General features: G+C 52.2%; 1 protein-coding gene across 8 annotated transcripts; it reads left to right on the top strand.

Annotated features, from left to right (window-relative positions):
* The first annotated feature begins 4,992 nt into the window (after positions 1–4,992).
* On the top strand, positions 4,993–13,724 carry LOC111157375 (sorting nexin 20). 8 transcript variants are annotated; one of them, XM_022518733.1, is made up of 5 exons: positions 4,993–5,176; positions 6,009–6,563; positions 8,534–8,672; positions 10,168–10,319; positions 11,667–13,724. In XM_022518733.1, the coding sequence occupies exons 2-5, from the start codon at positions 6,522–6,524 to the stop codon at positions 12,333–12,335; spliced, it is 1,002 nt and encodes a 333-aa protein (XP_022374441.1). In that variant the 5' UTR covers positions 4,993–5,176; positions 6,009–6,521; the 3' UTR covers positions 12,336–13,724. The 8 variants fall into 8 exon arrangements, with proteins under 8 accessions (XP_022374441.1, XP_022374444.1, XP_022374443.1 ...); XM_022518736.1 differs by lacking the exon at positions 6,009–6,563; XM_022518735.1 differs by lacking the exon at positions 4,993–5,176 and having other exon boundaries at positions 5,309–6,218.
* The last annotated feature ends 4,638 nt before the right edge of the window (positions 13,725–18,362 follow it).

The raw sequence follows: 18,362 nt of genomic DNA, 5'->3' as shown, positions 1-18,362 counted from the left end.
AAGCAGGAAAAACTAAGGTAGGGTGATGGGAGCCAGGATAGAGGTTACAACAGGGGAAGAGGTTAGAGGTTGTGACCAGCAGTGGGGACAAAGGGGATTTCGGGGGTGCCAGTAATGTTCTTTTTTTTTTTTTTTTTTTTGGTATCTGAGTGGCGGTTACATGGGTGTGAATTCCTTGTGAAAACTGATCAAGCTAGACGTTTACAATATTTGCATTTTCCTTTACGCTTGTTGTATTTCAATAGAAATTTATTTTTAAAAGATGCTACAGAGGTATGCTTTTTAGCAGAGCGAGACACCATGGTATATGGCTAAATTTAAAAAGTTAGCTGCTTTTCAACAGGAACACCAAGACAAGCGAAGGAGGGAAAGTAGTCTTTTCATCCAATGGTGCTGGGAAAATTGCACCATTTGCCACAAGCACATGCACAAGAATGAAATTGGTCCCCTACCTCATATCTACAAAAATGAATTCAAAATGGGTCAAAGACCTAAATGTATGAGCTAAAATAAAAAACTCGTAGAAGTAAATATAGGTGTGAATCTTCGTGACCTGTTATGTCTCAGAAAACCCATAGCAAGCCCCCCCGCCCAGTCTGTGGCCCCAGTTTTAAAATCCCACAGTATTGGGGCACCTGCCTGGCTCAGTCAGAGGAGCACTGACTCTTGATCTCCTGGTCATGAGTTCGAGCCCCACATTCAGTGCAGAGATTACTAAAAAATAAATAAATAAATAAATAAAGTATTAAGCTCCTTTGAAGGTTTTTTTTTTCTGAAAAATAATTTTTATAATAATATTGGGTTCAGGTATACAACATGATGACTCAGTGTTTGTATATTTTATGAAATGATTACCCCAGTAAGTCTAGTCATAGAACATAGCCAAAGAATTGTTTCTTGTGATGAGTTACTCTCTTAACAACATCCCAATAAATGATACAGTATACAGTATATATAGTATTAACTGTACTTTATAGCTTCATGATTTATTTATTTTATAACTGGAAGTTTGTACTTTTGATCCCCTTCACTGATTTCACACCCCCCACACCAATCCATTCTCTGTATCTATGAGCTTTTGTTTCCTTGTTAATTTCCACATGTAAGACATTGCCAAGTGTTTGCCTGATCTATTCCATGTAGTATGTGAAAGGTTGACTCATGCTGTTGCAAATAGCAAGAATTCATTCTTTATTGTGGATGAATAATATTGCATTATATCTTGGTACTACATTTTTTTTACCCATTCATCTGTCCACGGACACTTGGGTTGTTTCCTGTTATAAAATAATGCTGCAGTGAACATGGAGATGCCAGTCTTTTTTCAAATTAGCGCTTTGTCTTTGATGAAATACCCAGAAGTGGAATTACTGGATCATACGGTAGCAGAAATTCTGAGAAGTTTTGTTTTTTGTTTTGTTTTTTTTTTGTTTTTTGTTTTTTAAATTTATTTGGAGAAAGAGCACGTGTGAACAGGGGAGGGGCAGAGGAGAAGGAGAGAGAATTTCAAGCAGATTCCAAGCTAAGCACAGAGCCCAACATGGGGCTCAATCTTAGGACCCTGAGATCACGACCTGAGTTGGAACCAAGAGTCGGACGCTCAACCAAAGGAGCCACCCAGGTGACCCAGAACCTTTGAGAGTTTTGAAAGGTTTCTGTGTGTTCACCCAGCTACAGGAAAACAAGATAGACATGACCCGATTTTGCATCACCTATGAACACCTCACCAGTTCGGGTTTTCTTCGCCACACTTGTGGGGACACACCTTTATCAAAGGGGGCATGTCAGTGTTGGAGTATCAAGCTCATCAGACACCTGGAGCCGTGGTGAGGGGTAGTGCCCACCCTTCAGTTACTTGCCCAGTGGTGCTAGGAGTGGTGCAGGTTGCAATTAAGGAAAGCAGAATCAGAGAGGGGTGGTGGCCTGCCGAGGTCACACGTGAGTCATGGGTCCAATCACCCCTTCTCTGCAGGCACCCAGTCGCCCGTGTCTCGCACTACTGCCGAACGCCCCCTATGTGGCAGGCTCTGGGGAAGGCACTGGGGACACAATGCTGACACATGCAAAGTCCCCGTCATCATGGCATTTGAGACTGGCAAAGAAGCAAAATAATGGTAGGTCTTAACAGAGGGGTCAGGGAGGGTCACGCCAAGGAGGGACAACCGAGCCATAGAATGAGAAAGAACCAGTTGTGGAAAGAACCAAGAGAGGGCTGCTGCTGGCTGAAGGGACCGCGAGGACAGGGCACCAGGCAGGCTGAGGTCAAGACAGCAGCCCGGGCAGTCTGGCGTGTGGTAATGCTGGGCGTGGCACAGGGCGAGGTCAGGAAGTGAGCAAGTGGCAAGTCAGGAGGCCTCCAGAGGGAGTCTGGACTTAACTCTGCCTGTGGGAGGAAGTCACTGAAAAGGTCCAACTTGTCTGAATTCTGGAAGAGACACCCAGACTCTGAGATGCCAGCATTTTCCTGTGGTGCCCTTTCCTCAGGCTTCGGTGTCAGCCCGACAGTGGGGGGACACCCCGTCTTTGCCCCCATGTTAACAGGGCCTCGCCTGCCCTTCTCTACTGCACACAGCTCTGTGTGGCCCAGGGGAGCCAACAGCCAGCCGGGGGCCAACCGTGACCACCCTGGGCCAGCTCAGTCCTTCCCACACCAGCCAGACACCCCTGCGTGTTCGGGGGTTTCCGGAGAACACCTCCTGTGCCCAGAAGAGGAAGCAGCAGCTTCCACACACCCCTCCCCCACATCGGCTGGCTGCTGGGTGAGAGGCTCGAAGACTCCAGGCCCAGGCAGATGGGAGAAGGATACAGAGCCGGCATCCCCCAGCCATGCCTGGCCCTCTTTGGGGTGGTGGGGGGCAGAGGTGAGTGAGGTACGGCCCCTCACCGGCCCGCCAGCCAGAGGCACACAGTTCAGGCTACTCCCCTCGAGCGCCCCACACCCTGACATACATGGATACCCTTTCCATAGTGACAGCACTGCCCAGCCGTGGGACCTGGTGGCCATTTCAATAAACAAGGCCGGTAAACATGGAGGGAAAGCACAGGGACTCCTACCTCACGCCATACATGAACAACTACTCTATGGGCATTAGAGAACCCCAAATGAGAAAGGCACACTGGAAAGGTGTTGAGAGCATCAGAAGGGGCCAACACCTTCTTCCGTGGTTGCTAAGGACCAGAAGTGTTTGAAGTGCCTTCTGCATCCCAACTCTGCTTAAACCTCCCAGTGGCTTGCCAAGGTGTTGCAGAATCAACGAGAAAGAACAATGGAAGAGAAATCTCTCCACGGTTTTAAGGTACCACATGCCCTGTGAAAGCCAAGACTGATAAGGTTGAATACTTTCAAGGTGGCAACTTGCGTTCATCCAAAGACCATATTTAGAGAGTTAGAGAGTACAGTGCAAGCCACAGGATGAGACAGAATACTGAAAACCATGTAGATCCAAAGGAACGCATGAAAAACACCTACAAACCATGAAGAAAAGAAGCCATGAGCAACTGGGCGGACTCAGTCCGGGAAGCATCTGTCCATCTCTTGATTTCAGCTCAGGTCATGGTCTCAGGGTCGCGAGATCGAGTCTCGAGTTGGGCTCTGCACTGAGCATGGAGTCCGCTGCTGGAGATTCTCTCTCTCTCTCCCTCTGCCCCGGCCCCCTAAATTAATTCATTAATTCGCTCTTCTTTTAAAATGAGCAATGGAACAGAGGATAGAAGGATAGAAACTAAGCCCACGAAAAGATGCTCCATGTCACTCCTCATTAGAGAAAGGCAACTTAAAATCATAATGAGACGCCACTACACGCCCACTAGAAGGACTACAATAAAAAAAAAATACTGACCGCATCCAGTGTAGGGGGGCGTCGCAGAGCACCTAAAAGTCACAGGCGCTGGGGTGGTGCCTGGGAACACCAAGACCACAGCCACGGGGAGGGGGGGGCGGGGGGTGGGGGGCGGGCAGCGTTTGCTGTAATCCAGCAGAGTCCAAAGCTATTCAGCGGTTCATAATCTAAGACCCAGGTTTCACCTTCAGAAGCATGGGCGCTTGGATAAACATGGAAGATTATCCCCAGCAGCACTGATCACAGTGGCCCAAACCAGAAATAACCCAAATGTGCATTCACAGACCAAAAAAAAAAAAAAAAAAAAAAAAAAAACATAAGGTGAAATAATGATGTATTCAAATAATGTAGCAACACAACAACAAAAATGAAAAAACTCCAGCCACACACACACACACAAGTGGATGCGTCTTATGCACAGAAATGTTGAACGAAGGAAACAAGACACCAAAGCTACAAACTCTATGCGTGGCTCAATTTATATAAAATTCCAAGGTAGGTACAATTAAGCTCTATTGTTTCGGGGTCTGTTCATAGGTTGTCATTTACAAAGAAAAGCAAAGAAGGGACCCCAGTTAGAATTCTGAGTGGGACTGCCTCTAATGGGGAAGGAGGGGATCCTAGCTCAGAAGAAATACATGGTGGCCCTCTTGGCAAGGCTCGTTTTTTTGTTTTGTTTTGTTTTGTCCCAGTCTCCTACCCTCAAGGTCACAAATACTCGTGGCTGTGAATCATATCACAGCCCAGAGCTCGGACTTCCCCAGTACTTTCTGTTGGGAGAGTTGAATGCAGTTTTGCCCAGAGAAAGGCACCAAGTGGAACTGTGAGTTTACCCCAATTCCCTTCCCTACCAGGCACTGGCTCTGATCCCTGCAGCTCTGTGATCCAAACCTCTGTTTCTGCACTTGTCAGTGGAGCATGAAGACTCCCATCAGGCCTAGCTCGCAGGGGAGGATAATGAATATTAAAGCGGGATAGGGGATGCTGCTGGAATGCCAGAGACTATCTGAGACTCTGAGGGACAGCCAAGCTCATTGCAAGGCTGTGTGAGGCCCATCTAGATCCCTCAGAACTGGATCCCTCGGGGCTGGCCCTGCCTTGCCCCGTCCTGCCCCACCCCTGCCCTGTGAGGCCACCTGTCAGTGGGGTTCATATACTGTCTGTCATCAGCCAATGGGCTGGGGCACCAAGAGCGGGTCACATAGCCTATTTCCTGTTTTCAAACGGGGAACTTAAAAGTAGCAGCTCGCTGGAGCCTGGAACCGAGGGGGGCTGAAGGCGGCCATGTGACACTCCCCCCGGACCCCTGGACCCACACAGAACCAGAGAGGCTTCAGGTCAGTGTTTGATCCCAACCTCAGTGGGGCTCTGCCCTCCCTGTGGTCTGAGCCCCCTCCCCCTGTGGCCCTCCTTCAGTACCTGTTGGGGGCAGGGCGGGGTAGGGAAGGGTTGGTGACAGCCGCTCTGTGTGGGGCTCTCCTTAGCTCATTGGGTTAGAGCAGGAGGCAGTTCCCCGAACTTCCATCACCTCGATTCTTTTGAGCTACTTCTATGACCCCTCTTGAGGCAGGGGAATAAGTCACCACACCTGCATTTCTCAAAACGTGGTGCCAGGGAACCCCCGTGTCAGCATAGCCTCTGGCCATTTGTGCAAAATGCAGAATCCGGGGCCCATTCCCAGACCTGCCGGGTGGGACTCTCCTATGTCAAGAGCCAGGGAACCTGCTTGTTATAAGCTCCCAGCACCTGGGAGAGTTCCAAATGTGAGTGTGCCCCCCCGTGTCCGGGATCCCTCACTCTGATGGAAAGTCCTCTGCAGCCCCCTCAGGAAGGTAGCATGGGCTCTCAAGGTGGCCCGGTATAGCCATCAGAAGAAGGCCTGGCCATGGCAGGCAGCCCTCAGAGGGAGGAGAGGCCTGGGAGGGAAGGAGCAGAATGTCTACACACACAGCTGGATGGGGAGGGGGCTGGGAAGCTTCTCTGTCTCCTGGGCCAAGCACAGGACCCCTACCCAACTCCAACATTTGTAGGATTTTCTAGTCAAATCTAGAAATCTAGAAATCTTTGCTATACAGAGTATGGACAGAGGAGAGAAGTACCCACAAAGCCCCATGTGTGGTTGTCCCCAAAGAGCTTTTGGAGTGACAGGCTGTTTTCCCCATTTCACAGATGAGGAGACTGAGGCCTAGAGAGGAAGGGGAAGATGACCAAGACTCTGTGCATGCACCAATGAATGAATACCTTTCTCCTTTTCACTCCCCTCATGGTGACTCCCAGACAACCCTATAAGAGAAAACACAAGTGAAGTGGCTTTGACTGCTGAATTTGATTTTTATTCAAAGCCCTGGGTTCGTGCTCAGCTTTTCCAGGTCTTGACTGGTGCGTTCAGCCAAGGCCATGATTCCTGGGGTCTCACAGGGTCTCTGGGAAAACTGTGCCCTTCTTCTGACCTGGCACCAGCTGCCTGAACAGGACAGCAGAGCTGGAAGGGCTGGGACAACTGAGGCTCACCATCACCCATTCTACAGATGAGCCAACTGAGGAGTTAGGAGTGCCCACAGGAAGCATTGGGTTTCCAAGAACCTAGGCCACCCAGAGTCCATTAGGTAATAGAGCATGAAGACCACTCACTACCCCACCTGGACACCCATCAGGCTCTAGAGAACGCGTCCCCCACCCTCCATGTCTAGTCAGCAAGACGGAGCCTGCAGCCACACTTCTCAGGTGGGGACACTGAGGGCTGGAGATACTAAGTAACTTTCATACAGACCCACAGCTGGTCAGGATGGAAGTCCTGACCCCGTAAGGGGAGAAGCAGCAAATGAGGCATGCAGGCCCTAGTGGCTCAAGTGTGTGCAGCCCTGGGCCAGCCATGCCCTTGCTCTGTGCCTCAGTTTCCCATCCATAGAAAGTAAGTTGGAGGAAGGGTCCTGGAGAGACATGCACTGGGCAACAGCACAGAACCACCTGGAGAGTGGCCCAGGGTTCCTTTCACCTGAGCAAGCAATAGCTGTCCCCCGAAGGAGGAACCCTGGCCCCAGCTGACCTCAGCTCTCCCCAAGCCAGGCCTGTCCAGGGGGCGCCACAGCCATGGAGCTGGGATGGGCTCGGTCATGCCCAGGGACAGAGCTGGGACTCCATTACAGCAGCAGGAGTCCCACCCCTCAAGGCTATAGTCAGCAGAAGGGTCAAGACATGCGGCGGATTCAGACACGGATCCAGGAATAGGGCAGAGCGGGCCAACCAGAGTTTGTGTCCCAGCTCTGCCTCATGTGCTCCTTAGAGCTCCCTCAAATCTCACCCTTCTGATTTTGGATTTTTTTTTTTTTAAGACTTTATTTATTTGACACAGAAGGAGAGCGAGCACAAGCAGGGGTAGTGGCAGGCAGAAGGAAAAGGAGAAGCAGGCTCCCCACCGAGCAGGGAGCCCGATGTGGGACTCGATCCCAGGATCCTGGGATCATGACCTGACCTGAAGGCAGACACTTAACTGGCTGAGCCACCCAGGTGCCCTGATTTTGGATTTTTCTGCCAAAGGGCTGCCCCAGCTCCTGACTCCATCCAAGCTAATCTTTTCATCATCCTATTTCTAATTTGTCTCAGACGTGTTAAATTCTATTCCAATTTATACCTTAGTGGAGAGTCACTGATCTTCAAATATTTCTGCAAGGACTATTATGTCTCCCATATCAATAGCAGGGACCATTTATGATACAGCATCTGGTTTGTGCGGAGCCCGAGCATGGTCTCCCCAGCTTAACCCTCACACCAGCTTCATGAAGGCAGGCTCCATTCTTAGACCCATTTTATGGGAAACTGAGGCACAGAGAATTGCTGGCACCTGGTCCTCTCCATTCACGGGTCTGGTTTGCAGACAGAGTTACAGCATAATCTAGCTCCCTCCCCCCACTCCAGCTGGCTGCGCTCCCCCTGGCCCCGAGGAGGGTACCACATACGTCCTGAGCATCACCTACGAGCCTTCGGATCGTAGGCAGCTCCAAGTCCTGGTTCCTTTATCAAAAGATGGAGGTAAAACTCCTCCTGCACACAGACTTGGTTAATTGAGCGAGTGGGTGTTGAGGGCAGAGCGTGCGCACTGACACGTCACAGACTTTCAGCTTTGCTCGTGGGTCGGGCTCATCAGCCGCATCACCTTGGGCTAAACCTCAGTTTCCTCTTCTGTGATTGGGATTCACAGAAGATTTTTGTGGGTGTGAACTAAGGGGGTGTGAAGCACTTAGGTGCCTACGAAGTGTGTTCCACAAACTGTCAGTAAGTGTTTTCTTAAAGAGGGAGAGAGAGAAGGGAAGGATATGTCCCTGGACCCTCACTTGGGGCACTGAGATTTTATTTACACACGGGACATAAATGGGATATTGGGATGTTCTTCAGGATAGGCTGGCATCTTTCTCCCAAGTAATCCCTAAAGCCACTACCTTGGCTTGAAATCACCGCACTTAAGATTCAGAGAACTTGATCATAGAAGCATGGCAACAATAACAGAAGGCCTTGGACCAATCAGTCCAGCAAAGGGGCAGTAGACCCAAGCCTCGCATGTGGCAGCTGGGCAGACAGCTAGGTGGGGAGGGGAGGGCTCAGCCATGAGGACTATGACACAGATCCTAGCACCCCAGGACCCTCCAGGAACCCCAACGTCAGCGGGAACTCACTGTTGTCTTTTGTCCCTCTGGCAGCCTTGGAGCATGGCCAGTCCCGAGCACCCCGGGAGCCCTGGATGGACAGGACCCACAGCCAAGTGCACAGCAGGGACCAGGCAGGAAGCATCAGCCACAGGCCGAGACCTCCCGTGTCCAGGACCCGAAGGGCACTTAGGTGGGCTTGGAGTGTGGTCAGAGATAGAGATTGGAAGACACTCAAAATATAAATATTGGGTCCTTCAACGGGGGCCACGGGAGAGAGAGCAGCTTTCTCAACTTGGCACAAGTATTTGATGTCCGTTGTTCTTCTGGGAGATGGTCCCAGGAATCATAGCAGGGGAGGGGTACATTGAGGAAAGGAGCGAAGAAAGAAAGGGCAGGAAGCCAGTATCAAGGGTTGACGACTGCTTTGGGCAACTGGGCTCGGTCCCAGCAAGGGTCCTCCGCAAACCCTATAGAACATATCTCAGACTTGTCCCATTCAGGAGGCAAGGAGGCCAGGCTACTACTCACCAGCCCTCCAGTCCCATCCTTCATCCGCCAAGAGCAGCTCCAGAGCAGCGTGATTTAGCTCAAGAAAGACCCAGCATGAGAGCCCTAGGTGCGTTCAGTAGGAAGCCAGTGGGGCCAGTGGGGACATTTCTGAGCAGTGAGTGCCAAGCAGCACTGCCCAGCGCTGACAGTGTCCACCAGAGCGCCATTTCCTGGAGCAAATGTATTTACTCATTCAGGCAGTTGTTCAATACTTCCCTATGAAACGTCTGCTCTGTCCTTAGCCCCGCGGGGGTGGGGTGGGGGAACCAGCCCAACACTGCTGGCCCTCAAGTTTGGTGGGGAAACAGATCTGTGAAAAATAATTCAAGATGTCACCCAAAAGGTTGTAGGGACAAGGTGGGAGGCTCTAACTCTAATGCCAGGGGACAGTAGAAGTGACCTATGGCCTGGATCTGGAAGGACACCAGTGGAGAAGCCCCACCCCCCCACCCCCCACCCAAGTCTCCATATCTCTTGAAATCACATGCACAATGATCAGTGCATTTCGGTGGGGAAGGATTTTCATCTTTCCCGAGATGATCACAATGGCTCAGGGTGCATGTGAGCTCTAAGAGACACGGTGAGTTTTCCAGGTAGGGAGATAGGAGGGTGGCATTTAAGGCATAAGGAGTAGCACGTGCAAGCAAAAGCAGGAAATGTGGAAAAGGAGATGAGAGAGCGGGGAGGGGCCCACCAGGCGGAGCCAGGAGCCCCGCATTCTCAGTAGCTCCCTCCTCTGGTAGCTGATGCGTGTGCTCACTTCCCCAACCCCCACTACTGTGTCAGTGCCCTAGGGAGTACAGAAAGGAACAAGCCACCATCCCTGCTTTTCAGGAGCATGGGTCTCACAGTGGCTGATCTGCAGGCCGAAAGTGGATGGTGCAACACACGCGTCTGCGTGTCGCAATGGAGAAACCAGCTGGGGAACGCGGGGCTATTTCAGGTTGCCGGCGGTGGGATGGCTGCAGCCGGGTTTGCGGGAACCAGAGTCTGGGTGGGCAGGGCCGGGGAGGAGGCGAGGCACAGCGCTTCCAGATTCGGACTTCCCATCCCCGACAGACCCAGCCATGTCCCCAGACCCTTGTCCCCAAAGCGCCCCGACCTGGTGCAAGGGCTGACTGGTGCCGTCCCTCCAGACGCTCCGGGCAGCCCCAGCCCCAACTCCAGCATGACCACCGGGGAGCTGCAGGAGTACTGGCGGAAGGAGAAACGCTGTTGGAGGCGCGTCAAGCTGCTCTTCGAGGTCGCGTCCGCCCGCATCGAGGAGAGAAAAGTCTCCAAGTTTGTGGTAAGCTGAGATAGGGCAGGGAGGGCGAGCCTTTCATCACTTCCTTCCAGGCCCTGGGCCTCAACTTGCCCCACTGTGAAATGGGCCGGTGCAGTCTGACCAACAGAGTTCTAAGGGAGACAACGGTCAAAAAGCAAGATTGCGCGCGCGCTGGGTATGGTGTTAAGCACTGTGAGAACTGGAGAGCAGTGAGTCACAATCGCCGATCCCGAGAAGGAACTAGCCCAGATTTATTCCATGTCAGCCAGAACCAGCCATCTGTGTCCTTTCAACAGTTTTTGATATCCCCAATCATTAATTATATATTGCATAAAATGATAGGTAATAACAATTAACCTCTTTTTCTATAAATCAGATCGCTTTCTAAAAACACGAAGTCAGTATTTTCCAAAGGGAAATCAGTATCACGTAGCACAAAGAAAAGGTAATCCTGAAAGTAAATCCAAGGAAAGCTAAGTGCTGTCATTAGATTCTAGCTGGTTGTACCAGGGCTGGCCGCAACCTCTGGGCTTGGGGGCGCCGCTCTCTGTTAAAATGGGATTTGAGCCTGCGGTGGGGGCGGTGTTCAGGTCCAAGTAGGAGCCAGGCTCAACCTTCGTTCCCCACCTGGTCCCTTAACTGGGACCAGAATGCCAACAGTGGATGCTAAAGTGCTGACTGCAGGTTGAACCCAGTCCCCCATGGGTGCCCAGTGTTAACCCATTCCATCCTCACCCAGCGAGGGAAGTGCCATGACTACCCTCTCATTTCATGGATGGGCACACTGAGGCCCGCGGTGATGCAATTATCCGCCTAAGATCGCACAGCTAGAACGCAGCAGGGCTGGAATTATAACCCAAGGAACCCGAGCCCTTCATCAGGATTCTCTAACTGAAAGAGACCTGAAAATCAATCATTTTCTTACCATAGAACTTCACTGCCCACCTACGGCCCCAAACCATCTCTCACGGGTTGTTCGCTGGGGAAACACAGCTCAAACCCAAGCTCCCTGAGTCAGGAACCCGAGGCCCCATTTTGAGGATGGAAAGCCCGGAGCACCCCCAGCCCCCGCCCCGCGCCACCTGCTTCCGTGCTCCTGGTCCCACGAGATGCCTCCGAGCCGCTGGGTTTGTTATTCTCAGGTGGCCTCTTGTCACCGATCACTTTTATAGCTCGGCGGATGCTGATGGCAATTTACAACAGAATTACATAGAACGATAACCCATTTTCGGGGTCTGCTTTAAATGATGATCATCATTATTTTTATTTGCCAGGGCTCACTCTGCCAGTGAAAAATCTCCCATTAGGATGTAGTCAAATGCGCTCTCTCTCTCTCTCTCTCTCTCTCTCTCTGTCTCTGCAACGCAGATGTACCAAATCGTCGTCATCCAGACAGGGAGTTTTGACAGCAACAAAGCCGTGCTGGAAAGGCGCTATTCAGACTTTGAGATGCTCCAGAAAAACCTCCTCAAGACGTTCAGGGAAGAGATCGAAGACATCGCCTTCCCCAAGAAGCATCTGGTAGGCAACTTCACCGAGGAGATGATCTCCGAGCGCAAGCTGGCCTTCAAGGAGTACCTGACCTTGCTCTACGCTATCCGCTGCGTGCGGCGCTCCCGCGAGTTCATAGACTTCCTCACACGGCCCGAGCTCCGGGAGGCGTTCGGCTGCTTGCGCGGGGGACAGTACGGCCGGGCCCTGGACATCCTGGTGCGCGTGGTGCCCCTGCAGGAGAAGCTGACGGCCCACTGCCCGGTGATGATGGTGCCGGCGCTCTGCGCCATGCTCGTGTGCCACCGGGACCTGGAGCGCCCCGCCGAGGCCTTCGCGGCCGGGGAGAGGGCGCTGCAGTGCCTGCAGGCCCGGGAGGGCCACCGCTACTACGCCCCCCTGCTGGACGCCATGATCTGCCTGGCCTACGCGCTGGGCAAGGACTTTGTGTCGCTGCAGGAGAAGCTGCAGGAGAGCCAGCTCCGCCAGCCCAGCCCCTGGGGCTTCACTCTGAAGGAGCTCACGGTCCGGGAGTATCTGTACTGAGTCCCTCTGGCGGGTAGGCTGGAGACTGGGGATCGTGGCCATGGCGGGGTGGTGGGGAAGGGACACGGACTGTTGGGGGGGAGTGTTTAGTGGGAGGAGCCACTTGAGGCTTGAACTTGCTGGGTGACACTTTGGACAAGCCCCTCCTCTGGTCCTCCATGTCTGCATCCGAGGTGTGCTCCCCCCACCCCCCGGGGTCCTCAGAAGCCTCTGCCTGTGTCCTGTGTGCCTTTGATGTCAGACTCACCTCATCTGGAAACCACAAACCCAGCTGCGGAAGTGCTGGGGAGTGAGATCCAGCTTTTTGATGCTTTCGGGGGTCGCTGGAGGGGGTGGTTTGCATTGCACGCTGTGGACAAAGCTTAAGCCCCTTCCTCCAGACAGCTCTCACCAGCTGCCCTGTCTTCCCTTTCTGCTCCTCCTCCCTCGAGGTTGCCTGCCAAGATCCCCACCATGGTCCTAACCATTCCAGCTCTTCCTTCTTAGTGTGTAGACACAACTCGGCTAAACAAAAGCTCACCCACCGCTCTTCAAGGCCAGCTTTGTCCCTGGGATGGGGTGTATGTCGCCCTTTCAAGGGTGGGAGGACTCTGGGCTAGAACATCATCCTGTCACAAGAGTCTGTGAAACAAGGCGTTGGTAGGAAGGGAATTGGTCAACAATTCTCTGGTCACGATGCTGTAACTCGGAGTCCAGATGGGTTTTCATTTATAAAACATGTGGCCCTTGACGAGGCTCCATGAGTTACACAGACATGGCCCTGAGGGAGGGGAGTGATACCCAGCAGGGTGAGACTGAATGCTTAACACCTCCCGCATTTGAAGGACAATGTTCTTGGAACCTCTCCGATGGGCTGGAATGCCCTTGACTGAAGTCTGCTGTCAGGAAAGGACACCAGGAGCCCAGAGTGGAGGGGAGACCAGACCGATAACCTAGGTTCAACACTGGGCTTGAAGCCGGTGGTCCAGGCTGGTTTGGGGCAATATGTATTTGAGGCTGGAGGTCCCTGAAAACCTAAACCATCTGGCTGGGCTTATGAGAGTGAAATAAAGAGGCTGTTGCTCCGCATCTTCGTGTGAGGCACCAGCTTGACCCATGTAGGAATTGGACTGGACAAAGAGACCACTCTAGTAGTGAACAGGCATTGACCAAACTGCACCAAAATGGGTTCAACAGCGACACCATGTGGCAGAAGCTGGAATGGCCCTACCAGGCTCTGCTCTGCAGGCGAGAAACCAACCTGACACTTAGGGACAAAGAAAGCTTTGGGTCTCTCAGTTTATTCCGGGAGAAGGACACTTTGAATGGGAGATGTTGGACATCTTGAGAGAGAAGGTTAAAGTGCTCTGTGGAAAAATAAAAGGCTGTGGCTCTGTTTACAATGGTGAAGATCTTCCTGACTGTAAGTCATTTCATCAAATGTAAAACGCCATCCATCTCAGGTGCCCCACACAGTCGCTCAGAAGGAAAAAGTGCCCAACACGGGCAGTTTAATAGATGTGTGATATGCGTGTGTAGTATATAGAAAGAAGTTTTTAAAAAGCCTATAATATGGGGTAGAAGGAACCTACAAGGTCATAAGCTCCACCCGTCTTCTCTCCACCCAGGCTTCTTCCCATCCACGTGTCCCCAGACAGGACCCAGGGAGCTCCAGGTGGGAGCACCATGCCAGCCTCACCCACACCCAGGAACCCCACTCTGGGCACTCGTGCCCTAAGCCTGAGGGGGCTTGTTCCCATGAAGGTCTCCTGTAGGCTGGGGTCAGGTTACTTGGTGAGCCCCTGTGCCCGGGATGTGAGTCTCTTGCCTGACCCCAAGCCGGAATGGGAGGATGGGCACTGCCACAGGCCGCCTGTGCATGAAAACCCAGAGCTCCCCAGTGCTTTCAGAGCCCAGCTGTGTGTCCCAGGCTTTCCTCATCACTGCGGCGCAGCTCTGCTCAGGAGATATTCTTATCCCTTCTTACTGATGAAGACACAGACACCCTGACAGGTGAAGTAACATGCCCAAGGTCCCACGGTTCACAATGGGTAGAATAGGAAATTAAACTCGGGTCAGTGTGACACTGCCCCCCGTGCCTTTCCCACTGAGCCCGACTTTGGAGGGGAAAGGGGAGAGGAGGTACTAAGGCTATGTTCCTTGTCCTCTCATCCTTAAGGGCCCTTCAAGATCATTTCACTTATCTCTGTTTCTAGGTGGAAACAGGCCTGGAGAAGGAACTCCCTCAAGGTCACACAGGAGACAGGGAGAGCTCCAGCACCAGGTCTTCGATGTCCACATCCAAGTGACGTGGTCTGGCAGGCAGGACAGACAGAATAAGGGCTGGAATTCCAAGAGACCATTGGGGGTCACCCAGCCGGACCTGCGGGGGCTCCCGGAGTCTGGAGCCTTGGCCAGGGCCGGCTGGCCTGGAGGCTCAGTTCGGGGTGGGCTCTGGAAGTTCCTTTGGCTGTAACTCCGCCCCGTGCAGCAAACACAGTTGCAATCCCACCTGCTAGTGGGGGAGGGGTACTTGCTCAGAGGCTCTCCAGATGCTTCCTGTCCCTCCTGCAGCAACTCAGCCAAGCGCTTCGTTCCCAGCATCCTCCAGCTCAGCCACACGCCCCCTCCCCTTGGGGCGCCACAATGCTGCCACCTGTTCCATCATCCACTTGCCGTTTTCCTTCCAGCAGTCCCCCTTACGCTTATGGAAATTTCTTTGAAAACGAAACTTCCGATTACCACTCTAAATGGAAAATCAGAATCACTTGCTATAATTAGAAAGGTAGCTCTAAAAGTCTACACAATGAAACCTATTGCCCTTAGTACAACTCACAGGCCTTTGTCTGCGACGGGCCTTGAACACGAGGCTGCTAGAGGTTCTTTGTTAAAAGAAACAGAGAGACAGGTGTTAGGGACCCATCATCACCACGCTGAGACTTGTCTTTGATTTACTCAGAAGGACTGGAAAATACCGCAAGAGGAAACAAGTTTCTAACCATGTGGACTGGATTGTTGATTGTGGTCTGTGCATTCTCCCCTCCTATCTGGGTCTTGTTCCCTGCTGCTGGGCGTGGGGCCCTGGTCCCCCAACCCCCAGCCCTGTATTCAGCCCTTCTGGCTTTCCAGCTCCTCGGTCGTGGGCCTGGTTTTGACTTTGACTGACATCTTTGGCTGGATTGCTTTCTTTCTTTTTTCTTTTAAGATTTTATTTATTTATTTGACAGAGAGAGAGAGAACAAGCAGGGGGAGCAGCAGAGGGAGAGGGAGAAGCAGACTCCCCGCTGAGCAAGGAGCCCAATTCCGGACTCCATCTCAGGACTCTGAGATCATGACCTGAGCCTAAGGCAGATACGTAAGTGACTGAGCCACCCAGGTGCCCTGACATCCTCGGCCTTCAACACCTCACTTCGGAGGCAAAACCTACACTCCGGCTCCTGGCTTCGTAACCGATTTCAGGTCGGAGCCTCCCCCTCCAACTGGAAGGAAAATTCTAGTGAACTTATAGTATGTCCTCCGGTTGGTGTCACTGTGAGTGCCCCTTTTATGAACAAGAAAACACTGCTCCCCCACGGAGGACTTGCACAGAGCCCTACCCTCATGGTCTGCACCCAGAATAGTCTCTTGGTCCTTATCCATCTCTCCATGAATATTCTCATTTTCTCAGTAAACGGTGACTGACGACACTCTTATTATTTTGCTAGATTCTGCCAAGAGCTGGGGACACAGTGGTGAATGGCACAGCCCCAGGGCTGACCTCATCAAGGTTAGAAAGGAGTCATTCACCGAGCAAACAGAAGCTGAGACAGAATCTCCCTCAGCCAGGTAGTCAGGGAAGCCTTCTCAGAGGAGAAGGTGTTTAAGGGAGCCACAGGGAAGGCTAAGGAGGCGGCCACTGCAGCACGGGGAGGGGAGAATTTTAGGCAGAGGGAAAACAGAAGCACCCCCAAGGCAGGAGACCCCTCTGTCCCTGGGGACCCTTAGTGGAGGTCCGAGCCAGAAAGGGGGCAGGCCCAGGATGCCTCTTCCCTGATGTGCCACGCAGGCAGTACTCACTGCAAGGAAGGGTCCCAAGTGTTGCCAGATATGCCTGGCAAGCCACATTGTGCCATCATCCATCTCCAGTGACTGGCTCATTGCAAAGTGAGCAAGCTGGGAGCTTGTGTTTAGGGAGCACAGACCCTTTTGGTTACAAGCAACAGAAACCCAGGGGAGGAATTTATTATGGGAAAAGTCTAGGAATAGACGAGCTTCAAGCCAAGTTGGATCCGAAGAATCAAACCCTGTCATCTGGTCTCTAACTTTCACTTTCTGGCTTTCTCTGTTCTGCTTCCCTGCTTTGCCTCTTTCTCTCGACAAGCTCTCCTCCTGGTGACAAGATGGCTCTAGCAACACCAGGCTCCTAGGCTCCCTCCTGGGCAACCCCAATCGCTCCCCCTCAAGGGACTTGTGAAGCCCCTCGTCTGCAGGATATATACCGAACACCCCCGTGTCCTTTCCTGAGGGGCCCGGCCGGGCAGATCCTGTCCCCAAAGTGCGGCCACCACAGTTAACTTGCCCAGCCTTCAACAGAAAGAAGTCTCAACATATCGTTTTGTAAGCCGCTTTTCAAATTTTAAAATAGACTTTGTGATTGTTGTTGGTTTTTTTAGAACAGTTTTCAGTTCACAGAAAAAATTGAGTGGAGGGTATAGAGCTTTCCCTCATAGCTCCTGTCCCCACACAAGCATGATCACATGCTTCACCAGCATGAAACATTTGTCACAACTGATGAACCTGCATGGACACGTCATTATCACCCAGTGTCCATAGTTTCCATGAGGGCTCACTCTTGGTGTTTCGCTTACCCCCGCTGACATGTATCCACCATGATAGTATCATAACGTGGACAATAAAATTAAAGTATGATTCGAGTTTGATTAAATTTTATCTATCATGAGCACTTTCCTATAATATATGACAATTTTCATATTATTTTTAATTTATTTTAACCATCTTATAATGTAATTTTCCTCATTACAGGCAACACTGCAGCAAACGCCTGGAGATCCAGTGTAGGTTTTTGCTCACTGTTGTTGTACTGAAGGTTATTGAAAGGTTCTTTTTCCCCCTTTGTGTCCGGGCACTTCTGGAAGGAGGCGGGACGGAGGCCGGATCTCACCCCGCAATTTAAGAAGCGGCCGGCAGATGGCGCCGCCACACTGGCGGCTCCTGGAGCTTCCGCGCAACGCTGGAGAAGAGGGGGAAAAAAAGCGGAGGGAAATTGAGCATTTCTCCAAAAAGAAAAAAAAAAAAAAAAAGACTTTGAAAAACCGTTCGAAGGGGTTTGAAATAATACGAAGAAGAAAGTTTCGCTGGGAAGGCGCTGACGTTTCGCTGCCTCCTTTTCTGCCACCCGTCTCCCTCCCTCGCTTCCCCACCAGTGTTGGTTGGGGGTCCCCAGGCGACCCTCACTTGGGGTTCAGGACCTCACTTCCCTTTTCTGCTCCGGGGTCCTCTTCCCGCAGCACACAGACCCCAAGGGGCGGAAGGAGGCCCCCTTGTGGTCGCTCCCCCCACCTCCAGGGGCTCTCAGAAGGAAGTGAACGAAACCGCAACTGCTAACAAAATAAGGTCCCTAAAAATATAGGGTGGCCTGCCCTTGCGGTGGGACATTTAACCTGCTGGCTCCTGGGGGCGGGGCTGGAGTAAGCTTCCGTCTGTACAGCGGCAGGGCCCTTTCCCAGGTATGGGGGAGGGGCGTAGGCACCCTCAGAAGCCCCACCACAAGGCTTCCCAGGAGGGAGGGTTGGGGTGCAACCTCCGACCTTCTTCGGCCGGGGCTGGCGCTGAGGAGTTCTCATGCATCTGCGTACTGAATCGGGGGATAATAACCACACACTTTGACTTCTTTTCACCATGAATTAACCTACCCAGGCCACCTCCAGAGGCTGTTGGTAACCAGTGGCCTGGATGGATAGGGGAATGGAAGGAGGGAAGAGAGAGAGAGAGTGGGAGGAGAAAGAAAAAAATCCACCTTGCTTGTTTGAGTGGCAATGGGTACAAGCA

This window comes from Enhydra lutris, unplaced genomic scaffold (assembly GCF_002288905.1).
Source record: "Enhydra lutris kenyoni isolate GAN:26980312 unplaced genomic scaffold, ASM228890v2 scaffoldscaffold54, whole genome shotgun sequence".
NCBI classification, from domain to species: Eukaryota; Metazoa; Chordata; class Mammalia; order Carnivora; family Mustelidae; genus Enhydra; species Enhydra lutris.
The sequence above is the reverse complement of the archived record's forward strand: the minus strand, read 5'-3'. Positions and strand labels throughout refer to the sequence as shown.

Excerpts from the sequence above, each read along its gene's own strand:
- LOC111157375 (XM_022518730.1), top strand. The coding sequence starts at position 8,813 with ATGGTCCCAGGAATCATAGCAGGGGAGGGGTACATTGAGGAAAGGAGC. Across the intron at positions 9,099-10,167 it reads ACCCAGCATGAGAGCCCTAG|ACGCTCCGGGCAGCCCCAGC; the intron begins GTGCGTTCAGTA and ends CCGTCCCTCCAG. Across the intron at positions 10,320-11,666 it reads GAAAAGTCTCCAAGTTTGTG|ATGTACCAAATCGTCGTCAT; the intron begins GTAAGCTGAGAT and ends TCTGCAACGCAG.